At 40.2% G+C, this 13166-nt stretch overlaps 1 protein-coding gene across 4 annotated transcripts in view; it reads left to right on the forward strand.

The window, feature by feature from the left end:
- Nucleotides 1-13166, forward strand: part of KITLG (KIT ligand) — a 97484-nt gene that overhangs the window by 42991 nt on the left and 41327 nt on the right. For all 4 annotated transcript variants that reach the window (XM_066368675.1, XM_066368673.1, XM_066368672.1 and 1 more), the window contains one exon: nt 4899-4961. In XM_066368675.1, the coding sequence (XP_066224772.1) occupies nt 4899-4961 (63 nt within the window). The remainder of the gene's footprint in view (nt 1-4898; nt 4962-13166) is intronic.

Below are 13166 nucleotides of genomic sequence, written 5' to 3' on the forward strand. Positions count from 1 at the left end.
TTCATATGTGCCTTGACTGAGGGTGCTATAGCCGAGCCATTGACCCCTTGCTCAAGCCAGCGACCCTGGGCTTCAAACCAGCCACCATGGGGTCATGTCTATTATCCCACACTCAAGCCAGTGACCCCACGCTCAAGCTGGTGAGCCTGCGCTTAAGCCAGCAACCCCAGCATTTCAAACCTGGGTCTTCTGCATCCCAGGCCGACACTTTATCCACTGTACCGCCACCTGGTCTGGCATTAATTCTTATTTAGTCTTTATAAATTCATGAGTTAAATTTGATTATGATTTTCATTTTACACATGTGGAAATGGAAGCTAAAGCAGATTAAGTTACTTGCCCAAGGTGTCTGAATTAGCACGTGGCAGGGCCTGGATCCAGTCTGAGCCATGTGTCCAAAACTCGTGCTGTGATTCCCACAATACACTAACTGCTTCAATGGAACATCTTCCAAGTTCCAGGCCAAAGGCTCCCTCTGCTCTGTCAGACTTACCAGCCATCAACATCCACCAGAGAAGCTGAATTTATCTTAGGGCTATCTGTGCTTCCTGAATGCTGGTCAGCATACCATAATGCTTAGAAAGTAATATAATAGTTTATGAACTGACCATAAAAATCTACAATTTGACTTCCTAAATTCTCTCCCAAATGTAATTGGAAAGGAACCAATACAAGCCAAGAAAGTAATGAAGGGGAGAGACACCCATGCTGAGTCCAGCACGCAGAGCCGGGAGTTGCATCCCACCTCCGCCAGGAACTCCTGATGCCTGCGACCTTGAGATGCCCGCTAACCTCTCGAATTTCCATGTCTTCCTCTGCAAAACAGGCTTCACAATATATATCTCAGGAGTTGTGGTAGAGACTATTTATGAAGACTTTTTTTTAATTGTAAAGCATTTTTCAAAAGTACTAGTTTTCAATCCCATCAGGAATTAAATATCATTAAATCAGTCTAATGCAGAAATTACTTATTATTATATACCCTCCAATTGCTAAGGTACGGAGATTTCAATGTGTTGGTCAGATAACTTTTTGTAAGGTTTCTTTGACTTCTTCGAATCAATCTTTTGATATAGAAATTACCAACAAAATGGAATTGGCCAGCATATCCCTTACGTGTCTCCTGTTCTTTAGGTGTATATACCCAGATCCTGAGTTTTCTGAATATTAACTCGCTCGATTCTCTATGTGTGGATTATGTAAGTAGGGGTAAAAGACAGGGTGGATTGTCAAGCAGTGTGTGTTCAGAGCAGCTGCCGCTTCTTGCCCTCTGGAATGGCTTCACTTTACCTGCTTGACTCATAAGGAAAAAATGCTGCTGCTCGGTTTAGTCCAGCTTTTACACCTGCAGAGGTGCCAGCTGTGCCTTTGCCACCAGGGCTTACATAACATGACTACGTCATTTTGCTTTCCGAAGATGGGGATGAAGATCCCAAAGACCAAAGAAGCGAGGGAAGCCGTGGTGGGAGAGGAAGAAATGTGTAAGTGTAAGAAGCAAGAGTGTAACTCCTCAATTAAAAAACTGAAATGCCTCCTTTTGTGGCATCTCAGACATGTTTTGTTTTTTTTGTTTTGTTTTATTTTTAGAGAGAGGGGAGAGAGAGAAAGAGAAAATGGGGGGGGGGGCAGAGAAGTGCAAAGCATTGACTCGTAGTTGCTTCTTGCATATGCCTCAACCAGGCAAGTCTGGGGTTTCGAACTGGCGACCTCAGCATTCCAGGTTGATGCTTTATCCACTGCGCCACCACAGGTCAGGTATCAGACATGTTTTCAATAAGCAGCAAGGTGTCTACTATTTTATTAATGTATTGGGGATGGCATGAGGAGGGATGCTGGGAGATTCATGAGTGGAAATGCCCAGGACAGATGTGCAGAAAGTGGGTCGAAACTTGTAGTGGAGCTAAGAGGCAAGGGAGGCTTTGCTGTCAGAAGGCTGAGTTCTAGTGCAGACTTAACACACAGTAACTGTGTGACATTAGTCAAGTTCCTTCACCTCTCTGAGCCTCAAGCTGTTCAGTTGTGAAATGCAGATAACATATTACAGGGATCTGAGGATTGGATGCAGTCTTGCACTGTAAGGCCTCAGCAAACACAGTGCCTGACACGTGGTAAATATTTGGTAACTATTGGGCTTGAGGCTGGAAGTAGATTGGTAGTGAGCACAATGGAATCAGTTACTATATTGGCAACCCCTTAAACTATGTATTTTCAGTACTTAATTGAGAATCTATGGGCTGACCAGTAATTAAACATGAATTTTCAACCTCATGGGGGTCGACACCCCTAACGACTGTGGGGTGTCACTCAGGGGTCGACTACATTTATGCCTTTGCCTGGATTATTTTCTCACCAAAGTATTCTCAGATTCTAGAAGCTGTTGGCAAGACCAAGGAGAAACATGGATTGTGTTATGGAAGTCTGTCAGAGATGACCTAGTGTAGCAAACATACAAGATCCCAGCTTACATTCTCTTTTGTTTTCTTTCTTTTTTTTTGACAGAGAGAGAGACAGAGATAGGGACAGACAGGAAGGGAGAGAGATGAAAAGGATCAATTCTTTGTTGCAGCACCTTAGTTGTTCATTGATTGCTTTCTCATAGAAGCCTTGACGGGGGGGGGGGGGGAGGGGGGCTACAGCAGAGCGAGTGACCCCTTGCTAAAGCCAGCAACCTTGAGCTTCAAGCCAGTAACCCTGAGCTCCAGCTGGTGACCCTGCATGCTCAAGCCAGCAACCTCAGGGTTTCAAACCTGGGTCCTTTGTGTCCCAATCCGACACTCTATTCGGATTCACTGCACCACTGCCTGGTCAGGCCTAACTTACATTCTTTCAGATTAATATTTTAGGTTGTTATATATAAATTCCCAGAAGTGGAATTGCTGGGTCATAAAGCAGTTCCATTTAAAGATTTTTTCTTTTTTACATTTTTTGAGGTAACTCCATATTGCTTTCCACTGTGGCTTCCCCAGTCTGCATTCCCACCAACAGTGCACAAGGGTTCCCTTTTCTCTACATCCTCGCCCTATGTTCATTGCAATGTTGTTTACAATAGCCAAGATTTAAAAGAAGCCCAAGGGTCCATCAGTAGATGAGTGGATAAAAATACTGTGGTACATATACACAGTAGAGTACTACTCGGTCATAAAAAGAAAGGAACTCTTATCCTTTGCAACAGCATGGATGAATCTGGAAGATCATCATGCTAAGTGAAATAAGGCAGTCAGAGAAAGACAAGTCCGTATGATTTCATTCATATGTGGAATCTAATGAACAAAATGAGCTAACAAGCAAAACAGAGACAGACTCATAGAGATCTGACAGCTTCTCTTAGGGGTAGGGTCTGAGTGAGGAGCTGTGGAAAGAGTGAGCAAAAAAAGGGAAAAAAGAGAAAAACGCATGGACATGGACAACAGTATAGTGGTTGCTGGGGGAGGGGGTTGGGTGAGAGGAGGGGGAAGAGGGGATACTGGTGATGAATGGAGACTTGACTGAGGGTGGTGACATTCAATACAGTGTACAGATTATGTGTTGTAGAATTGTGTACCTGAAACCGGTATGATTTTGTTGACCAGAGTCATCCCATAAATTTAATTTTAAAAAAAGATCCCAGCTTACTATGGGGAACAGTAAAGTTTCTAGAGATAGGATGATGGGCAGGTAAGTCTGCCAAAGAAGGTGGATCTGCTGAAGTTATAATAGTGCAAAAACACATTTTACATTGTCAATTGTTTTAATACCCAATGCACCAAATCTGTTTTTGGCTATATTACTCAGAAATTTTCACAGTGCTGGAAGGCTAGGATGGCAGAGCTAGTGCTGGATATAGGAAAGGATATGAGAGAACCTAGAACTTTGTATGCTTGGAAGGCAGTTGCCAATACAGCTCTCAGTATGGATTGGACATTTGTGGTGCATTTGATACGTTCCCTTATCTCAGTTCTTGACAATTTGACATGTGTACTTTAATGTCCATTTTACAGATGAGAGACACCAAAGTACAGAGTTTAGATTTTTTTCAGATTCCCTGGGTCCAGATCAGGTGCTTGTTCAATTTATGCCATAATGACTGGTGTGAGGGGTGGGAGTCAACTCATAGTTGCTTCACTTCAGTTGTTCATTATTTTCTTCTTGTATGTGCCTGGACCAGGCAAACCCAGGGTTTCGAACCGGCGACCTCAGTGTTCCAGGTCGATGCTCTATTCACTGCACCACCATAGTTCAGACAGTGTATTAGATATATCTTTAAAGCATTTAAAAGAAATTAGGTAAATATTTGAGGCATCTCAAATGTTCATCCCTAGGTAAGTGGATTAAGTTATATCACAGAATTGGATTTTTCTAAGTTATTTAAGTTATACAGCATCTTCATCCCATAAGTAGCATTCCTTAGAAGTTTCCCTGACATTTTTTTTCTAAGAACAACAGAGAACAGTAGTTCTCAAACTAAGCACTGGTCAGAATGATCTGGAAACTTGTTCAGTAAGATTCTGTAGGTCTAGTGTGACCGAGAATTTGTATTTCTAACAGGTTCCCTGGTGATGTTGACATATTACTTTGAGAAACACCAACAAGAAAAATATATTGTATTCCTGATACTATGGAGAAACAAGTAGAAAAATAGTCTTGGAAGGGAATTCCAAGACTACAGATGGAATTTGCAATTCAGATTATGTTTCCAAAACTCACATAACTGATTTGGAGTTCAAAAAGATTTGTATTATCACTTACTTTATTTTTGGAGATTGCCTTTGATTACAAAGGGAAATTAAGAATGAAAAATTGTTATATGTGTAAATATTAAAATTTTGTGTAGCTTAAAAACATGACAGATTTGTATGTGTTCTTCGAACAACTAAAATCAACCTATTAATATGTATGGATTTTTTTGTGTGTGTCTGTAGGTGGCAAATCTTCCAAAAGACTATAAGATAACCCTCAAGTATGTCCCCGGGATGGACGTTTTGGTATGTAAACATTTTTTGAGTTTCATTTTAGTAGCTGATAAAAGAGATGGGATCATGTGATTGAGAGAAGAAATTATCTGAGGTTTGAAAGTTTGCTCATTGTCTCCTGGAGCTAGCCGCAAATTTCACTTTTCACTTTCACCTCTCCCCAGAAAAGGCTTGAGTGTAAAACTGTTGATTTTTTTATACTTGAAAAGGTACTGTATAAGTCTCTTTCCCATTTAATTTGAGAATACAAAATATTTTACCTCAGAATTTATTAGTAATATAGGTTCTTAGAACCTTGCAATAAAAATATGAGGTTATAGCCTTGGTAGGTTGGCTCAGTGGTAGAGTGTTGGCCTGGCGTGTGAATGTTCCAGCTTTGATTCCCAGTCAGGGCACACAGGAGAAGCAACTATCTGCTTCTTCACCACTCCCCCTCTCCTGTCTCTCACTTTATCTCTCTCTTCCCCTCCCACAGCAAGTTGGCCCTGGGTGCTGAGGATGGCTCCATGGTCTCACCTTGGGTATTAAAATAGCTTGATTGCTGAGCAACGGCCCTAGATGAGCAGCACATTGCCCAGCAATAGCCTTGCCAGGTGGATCCCAGTTGGGAGCATGTGGGAGTCTCTCTCTCTGCTTTCCCACTTCTCACTTAAGAAAATAGTTTTAAAATATGAGGTTATGTTTATAAATAACTCCTTTGTTACTGCAACCAATAAATTTTAATTATTTTTTATTACATAGTATCAGAATTCATATATGAAGAAATATTTCCAGCATCAGAAGTATAATGCCTGTGTAACATCACATAGCTTTCTGACCCTACCACTGTGCAATGATTTAGTTAAACCCCTGGTATTCCCCTTTCCTGTCTCCATTAGTTCCCACTTTGTCTCTTAGGAACAAATATTCTGAGTGGAATGTTTTATTACAAGGCATGCATTTAAGACCTGGCGTGAGGATAGCTCCTCTTGGAGCTGTGTCATGCAGCACAGCACAGTAGTCCTTGTGCTCTTATACTTTTACTGCGAATTGTGCATCCATATGCAAGATAGTTGTGTTTTTTTGCAATTTTCATATTTTATGTTAATGCCATTATACTGTATATACCACTTTGCAGCTTGCTTGTATTGCAACATGCCTTTGAGATACAATGTGTTGGCTTCATGTTAATTCATTTTAACTACTATATTGTGTTGAGTTCATGCAAAACCACTGGGTTTACTCTACAAGTAAACATCTTTCTTTAAATTACCATATATTTATTACACGTCCACCCCATGCAAGTTGTCATAAGCTTTGAGTAATTTTTTGGGATGAGTCAATCAAAGTTATTACCAGTGTAAGTGTTTGAAGCACACCACTAAGTGCTTGTGCTTAAAGAGTGTCTCAAAGATTACTGGTTATCATATCAAGAGAGTCAAAGTCATCTGTCTCTTCATTATTAAAGGAAGCCTTTTAGCATGAACCGTTGAAAGTTGCTCTGAACTCCTTTGAACATGTGTCTTCATGTTGAACCAGTTATCCTCAAGTCTGGGTCAATGTCTGTCCTGTTGAATTAGGGCGAGTTCTCTGGAGATAGGAATGTAAAACCATCACATCCTGGAAGTTGATTAATCATTCCTTCACTCAGGTAGCAAGTATTTGTTTTGGAAAAACTATAGAAACAGCACTTACCCAGACAGTTTAAGAAACAAACACATGTCAAGTTAGCCTGATGTTCAAAAACTTTAATAGCAGCTGAGGAGAAATTATCTGGCTGTTTTCAAAGTGATTTCACATAGTCGTCTCCTCGGATGATTAGGAAACCCTGTGAGGGAGGCAGGATAGCTAAGGTGACTCCTGTTTTACGAAGGACAGGCTAAGGTTTACAACCCGGAAGTAGCTTGCCCAAGGTTCTACAACTTGACAGTGACAGTATTAAAAGGATGCCTCAGGTCATGTGATTGAAGCCTGCATTACAGACTGTGGTTATCTGAATACTCACACTAGTGAGGGAAAGGCTTCGAAGGGAAGCATCCAAGTCGTGAAGATGTACCCACTCTGACTGAAGAAGCACTTCAGGTCTCTGGTTGCTGAACTCACTCAGAGAAAGCATGCAGCTCTCTGGAAAACAAGTGTTACACTGAAAGTAATGAAATAGGTGATTGTATAATGGTATAATCATAGATTGTGCTAAATCACAGATTTCAGTATTGGCTGGTGATAGCAAGAGCCAAACTTGTAAAAATAAAGGTGACTCATTGCCACCACATGCTTTCTTCTTGTCTCTGTAATTGAGAGAAGTCCACTATTATTTGATCTTGGCACACCACCCTGGCATAACTGGAGTAACTCAGTTCTTGGCTATCACAGTTGGCAAGGAAAACAAGCCCACACAGAGGGCTTTGGGCAGAAACAGGCTTTAAGCTTTCTTTTACCTTCATTTGAAAATAGTAGTTCCTGCCAAGATCAGAGGAGTTTCCCAGTGGACAGGCCCCTGATTATTGCCGGCGTCAAAGTCCCAGCTGCTTATCTTTTGTCTTTAAACAATAAAGGGTGGAGTGGGAGTGAAAATAGGGACCAGAAAAATTCTCTGGGTCCAAAGCAATAAAATGCTGCCTGAGGCTCTGAGCAGGAGAAAGCTCAAGACTAGAATGCATTTTAAAAATGAGATAAATACAGGCCCTAGCTGGTTGGCTCAGTGGTAGAGCGTTGGCCGGGCATGTGGAAGTCCCAGGTTTGATTCCTGGTCAGGGCACACAGGAGAAGCGCCCACCTGCTTCTCCACCCCTCCCCCTCTCCTTTCTCTCTATGTCTTCCCCTCCCGCAGCCAAGGCTCCATTGGAGCAAAGTTGGCCCAGGCACTAAGTATGGCTCTGTGGCCTCTGCCTCAGGTGCTAGAATGGCTCCAGTTGCAACTAAGCAACGCCCCAGATGGGCAGAGCATCGCCCCCTAGCAGGCTTGCCGGGTGGATCCTGGTCGGGCGGGCACATGCAGGAGTCTCTCTTCTCCCTGCTTCTCACTTCAGAAACACACACACACACACACACACACACACACACACACACACACACACACACACACATGCAGGAGTCTCTCTTCTCCCTGCTTCTCACTTCAGAAACACACACACACACACACACACACACACACACACACACACACACACACACACGCAGGAGTCTCTCTTCTCCCTGCTTCTCACTTCAGAAACACACACACACACACACACACACACACACACACACACACACACACACACCTGAAAAAGAGAGGCTACATTTTCTAAGGACTGCTCTAGAAAATTACCTAGCAGGTTCTCTCTCACAAATAGCAGGGTGGATCAACCAGTTGATATTTAAATCTAAGGATAAATGACCAATTCTATTTTAAACTTCTTGAAGCTGTACTTACTATTGCCAGACTTAAGATTTTCTTTTAAGTTCCTGACCTGAAAAGTCCGAATCATTTCTGAGCCTCTCCGTTTCCTAGTAGTTATTGTGGAAAGAACAAAAATTAAGATGCTGATTTGTGCCACACATCTTCAGTCATTTTCATATCTGTAAAATGAAATAAACTATGAGTTGCTTATGGTATTTACGTAAAAAAAAAGTATCGGTTTTTAGTTAAAGTAAATTATATATTCATCAGTTTTCTTTTAGCCTTTTATTTGGAAATAATTTCCAATTTACCAAAAAGTTTTATATAGTAACACTATTCAAAGGACACCCATATGCTCTTTAATCTAGATTCTATTTTTAACATTTTGCCTTGTTTACTTTTCTGAATGCTTGCTTTCTTTGCACATTTTTGTATGTTTTATTATTTTTCTAAACCTGTTGAGTTAATTGTATCTATAATTTCTGTTTACCCCTAAATACTTCAGTGTGTATTTTCCTAAGTAAATTATTTTTTCTTACATAATCAGTGTAGTTGTTAGCTTCAACAAATTTAGGAATAACTGGAATATTTCAATCTACTGCCTATATTTCAATTTTATCAAATATTTTTGCTTTTTGGCATTTTTTTTTCCCAGTACAAGAACCAATCTAGGATCATGATTTGCATTTTTATATCCAGTGTGATAGGCAGAATAATAGCTCCCCAAACATGTTTCCTGCTCTGAATATATTACCTGACAAGGCAAAAGGGACTTTGCAGATGTGATTAAGTTATGGATTTTAAGATGGGACGAGTATCCTGGGTTATCCAGGTGGGCCCAGTCTAATCACTTGAATTGCTGTAAGAGAGAAGCAGGAGTGTGAGAGCCAGAGACAGTGATTTGAAAATAATACATGGCTAACTTTGAAGATGGAGGAAGAGGCCACAAGCCAAAGAATGCAGATGGCCTGTAAAAGTTGGAAGAAGCAAAGAAAGGGATTGTCCTGTGGAGCCTCTAGAAGAAATGCAGCCCCACAGAACACCTTGATTTATACCTATTAAGACATATTTTGGACTCTGACCTCGAGAACTATAAAATAATGTATCTGTTTTAGACCCACTGAGTTCACAGAAACTAATACCATGTCTGTTTCATTTCCTTTAAGAGTTCCTGAGCCTTGGTTTGTATTTATGAGAATGAGATTTTTTAGTAATACAGCCCTCCCCTTTAAATAAAATGTTTCTCTTTGAAACAATTGATGTTTCTGAATGGTTATATTCAGATTATGCATTTCAAGGCTCTGTGCTACATAAGTGATGATATGTCCTCAGGTTATCACACCTAGAGGTATTCCGTGTCCATCTCCCCTTCCTCGTGCTGTTTGTTCTGATCACCTGGCTAATTTAAAGTGTTCCACAGTTGCTGTGTTACTTACTCATTAACAACTAATAGATAATCTTTGGGGAAGCCCTTTCAGACCATCAATTCCTCATCAAAGTTCCTCCCGTAGCTTTAGTATCTATTGATGATTCTTACCTAAACGAGTCTTGACTGTCACATCAATTTTTGATTAAATTAAGCAACGTTATACAAGGTATTGGCGCTATGTAACCTTACGCTATCCATATGCCTCCCAGCCATCTTCCTTCTGCAACACCCTTCCTCAGGTATGTGTGATTTCACTTCTCAGCTATTTTCACCTTCTTTTGCCCGGCCCCGCTGCTTCTGGGCTTCTCATATTTCTCCAGCTATTCCAGAACTCATCATTTGAGGTTTCGATTTTGGGGGTCGACAGTGATTTAAAAAAAAAAAAAAGTTCAGGTGATCATTTTATCCCTTCGTTTGTATATTTCAAATGGCTGCTCTTAGGAAACGGGAAAAGGAGCTCCTTAAACCAGAGCCTCCAAGAGCCATTTGATCTGGCGCCTCTCCGCATCCTTTGAGCCCCTCAGCCCACATGTTCCTGTCTGCAGGGCCCCTCTGGGCACATCTCTCTTATGCCTGAGATGCTGGTCTGTCCTCTTGTTTAGGTAACTCCTGACTCTTTCCACGTCAGTTTCACTCCTTCCCTCTCCTCTTTGATGCAGACCAGTCCTATTAGAAACTCCCTGGCCAGCCCTCCTCTGAGGAGCAGTTTTTCATTTATTTGTGGAATTATTTCATTGATAATTGTCCACTTATAAACTTCATGAGGGCAGGAATTGTCCATTTTTGCTCTCATAACCTCACTGCCTTACGAAATGATAGGTACTTACTAAATATCGGCTGAAAGAAACTGAAGGTGGAAGGAAGGAGGAAAGTTCCCCAACATGTAGTTGCTTGTAACTTCCCTGAGGTACAGATTTGACCTGAATAGAATCCACAAGATTAATACGGTGAGATGAGGTGAATGCCTGTAACTTGTCACAATATCTGCACCACTGTGTTATTATCATCTTCTTTTAGATAGGTGTTCATTTTGTATAAGATCTTTGGTTGAGAGCTGTATTATGCAATTTTGAGGAACCATGGTTTCCTTGAGCCTTCTGTTATTATTGAGACATTTTTATATTCAAGAACTTTCTCATTGTTCCCAGTGACTGAAGGCTGAAAGCCAAATTCCTGACTGATATTCATGACTCTCCACACTCTCACCCCACCCCTAACCACCTCATCTTAATATCCATTATTCCCCAACACAAACTTGCCACCCCAGCCGGATGACTCCTTGCCATCTAAAATCACAGTGCTTATTCTCAACTCCAAGACTTAGTGCTCCTTTCCTATGCAAGGAAGCCCCTGCCTCTGCTCATCCAAATTCTACCCACAGAATCAAGCAATATCTGGGGGCTAAAAGCATCATGCCTGACCTGTGGATAAAGCATCGACCTGGAACACTGAGGTCACCAGTTCGAAACCCTAGGCTTCCCTGGTAAAGGCACATGTGATCCTCCCTCCCTTCTCTCTCTCTTCTCTCTAAAGTGAATAAATAAAATCTTAAAAAATAAATAAAAGCATCTTAATAGTCATTTCCTCCAAGGTCAGTTTAAGATTCCTTATTCTCAAAAGGCCACGCCCTACTGTTCAGGCCAGGTTCTCGGCCCTGTGTCATTTGGCCAGTACAGATTGACATCACATCTACTCTGTGTCTTTTGTTTGGTGCTGCTCAATAATACTGACATGGCTCCTGTCTGTGGACTGTACTTTTAGTTAGTTATCTCTGAATTTCTATAGAATTTATCCAGAAACTATTCATTTTGGATGCCTGATCATATATTGCTTGCATACCTGTTTAAAATTGCATGTGTTATATATCTGTCTCAAGGTAATGTTGTGAGAAATAATTAAGATACAAAAATTCCAAGTCATATCAATAGTTTACATATAGTAAGGGTGAGGTGTAGACATAGTTATTTTGTGAAGTTTTCTCTTTTTACTATATGTGTTTCATTTATTTAAAGATTAGAGATTAAATGTTTCACTTTGAATTTCCTCACCATTCAAACAGGTAGTAGCTAGTCAAAAACTACTTACCATTTAGTGTTTAACTGTTGGCAGAATGTTTAATTTCCAAATCTTGGGAGCCCATCTTATTTGTTTAGAATCCTTTGATTCTCACTAACAGTCATGAACTCAAGTTTAACAATAGGAAACAGTCCCATTATGTATGAACACTGAAGAGTGGTATTCTAGTCAAGGGCAAAGGGACCTCACGAAGGGACTCTCGCTAGGTCTGGAAAGCTACTTAATTTTCCTTTTCCCATTTCTGCATCTCTGTCTCATGCTGCTCTGTGCAGAATTTGTCTCCTCAGTTCCAGTTACCTGGTGGCTTATAACTTCCCTGGCACTCCCAAATTTTCATGTTACAGTTTCAGCCCTGCACAGAGACTGATTACCTGTTCCTATCACTACTACCAGTTTTAGGGAGGGGTTTTCTGATTGGCCCGTCTAGCTCAGGAGTCTGCCATTGTCCAATCAGCTGTGGACAAAGAGCAAATTTAGTCACTGTAAGGAGGGATCCTGAGGGTTGACTCCTCTGATTTGGAGTACTTACTATAGAAATAGAAGTCAGCCAAATAGACACTGTAATTATCTACTTCTACCCCTCATATAATAAGTATTTTTTAAAGGAATAAATATAAAATGTTAAATGAATAAAATATAACATTAAATGGTCTTTTTTTAGGTGGCTCTTATGTGTATTTAAAACTACAGGTTCCATTTTAATAAGTAAGTGATTATACTGAGATACTATTCAGAACATCTATACCTTTACATCTGATAGAAATATAATAGAAGCCACTTATGTTACCTTAAATTGTCTAGTAGCTACATTAAAAAAATATTACAAGAACAAGTGAAATTAAGTAAATAAATTTAATCTAGTCCAAAATATTTTCATTTCACTTTATATTATAATCTATGTAAATTATTAATGGAATAGTTTTCTATTATATAGGAAATGTGTGACATTTATTCAGCTTGTTTTACATTGTTGTATATTCTTCAAAATCCACTGTGCATTTCACACCCACAGCACATTCTAATTCAGACACTAAATTGTCATCAGAAATGTTTACTCTATGTTTAGATTTTCATGAAAATACAGATTCACACACCTGACTTTCCAAACACACTTAAAAGTTTTCCAGTCACCCAATCAAGTACTGATTTTTTAAAACAAAGTTAATTAAAATTAAAATTTTAGTCACACTAGCCATATTTCAAATGATGGCCCCATTTTGCTCAGCACAGATTAGACAGACCCCTTGATTTCACAGATGGAGAAACTGAAATCCTGAATCGATTCAATCACTTGTCTAAAATCACAGTGTGTTAGCAGAGGTGGGACTAGAAATTGAGCCTCTAGGCTATC

Source organism: Saccopteryx leptura, chromosome 2 (assembly GCF_036850995.1).
Source record: "Saccopteryx leptura isolate mSacLep1 chromosome 2, mSacLep1_pri_phased_curated, whole genome shotgun sequence".
NCBI lineage: Eukaryota > Metazoa > Chordata > Mammalia > Chiroptera > Emballonuridae > Saccopteryx > Saccopteryx leptura.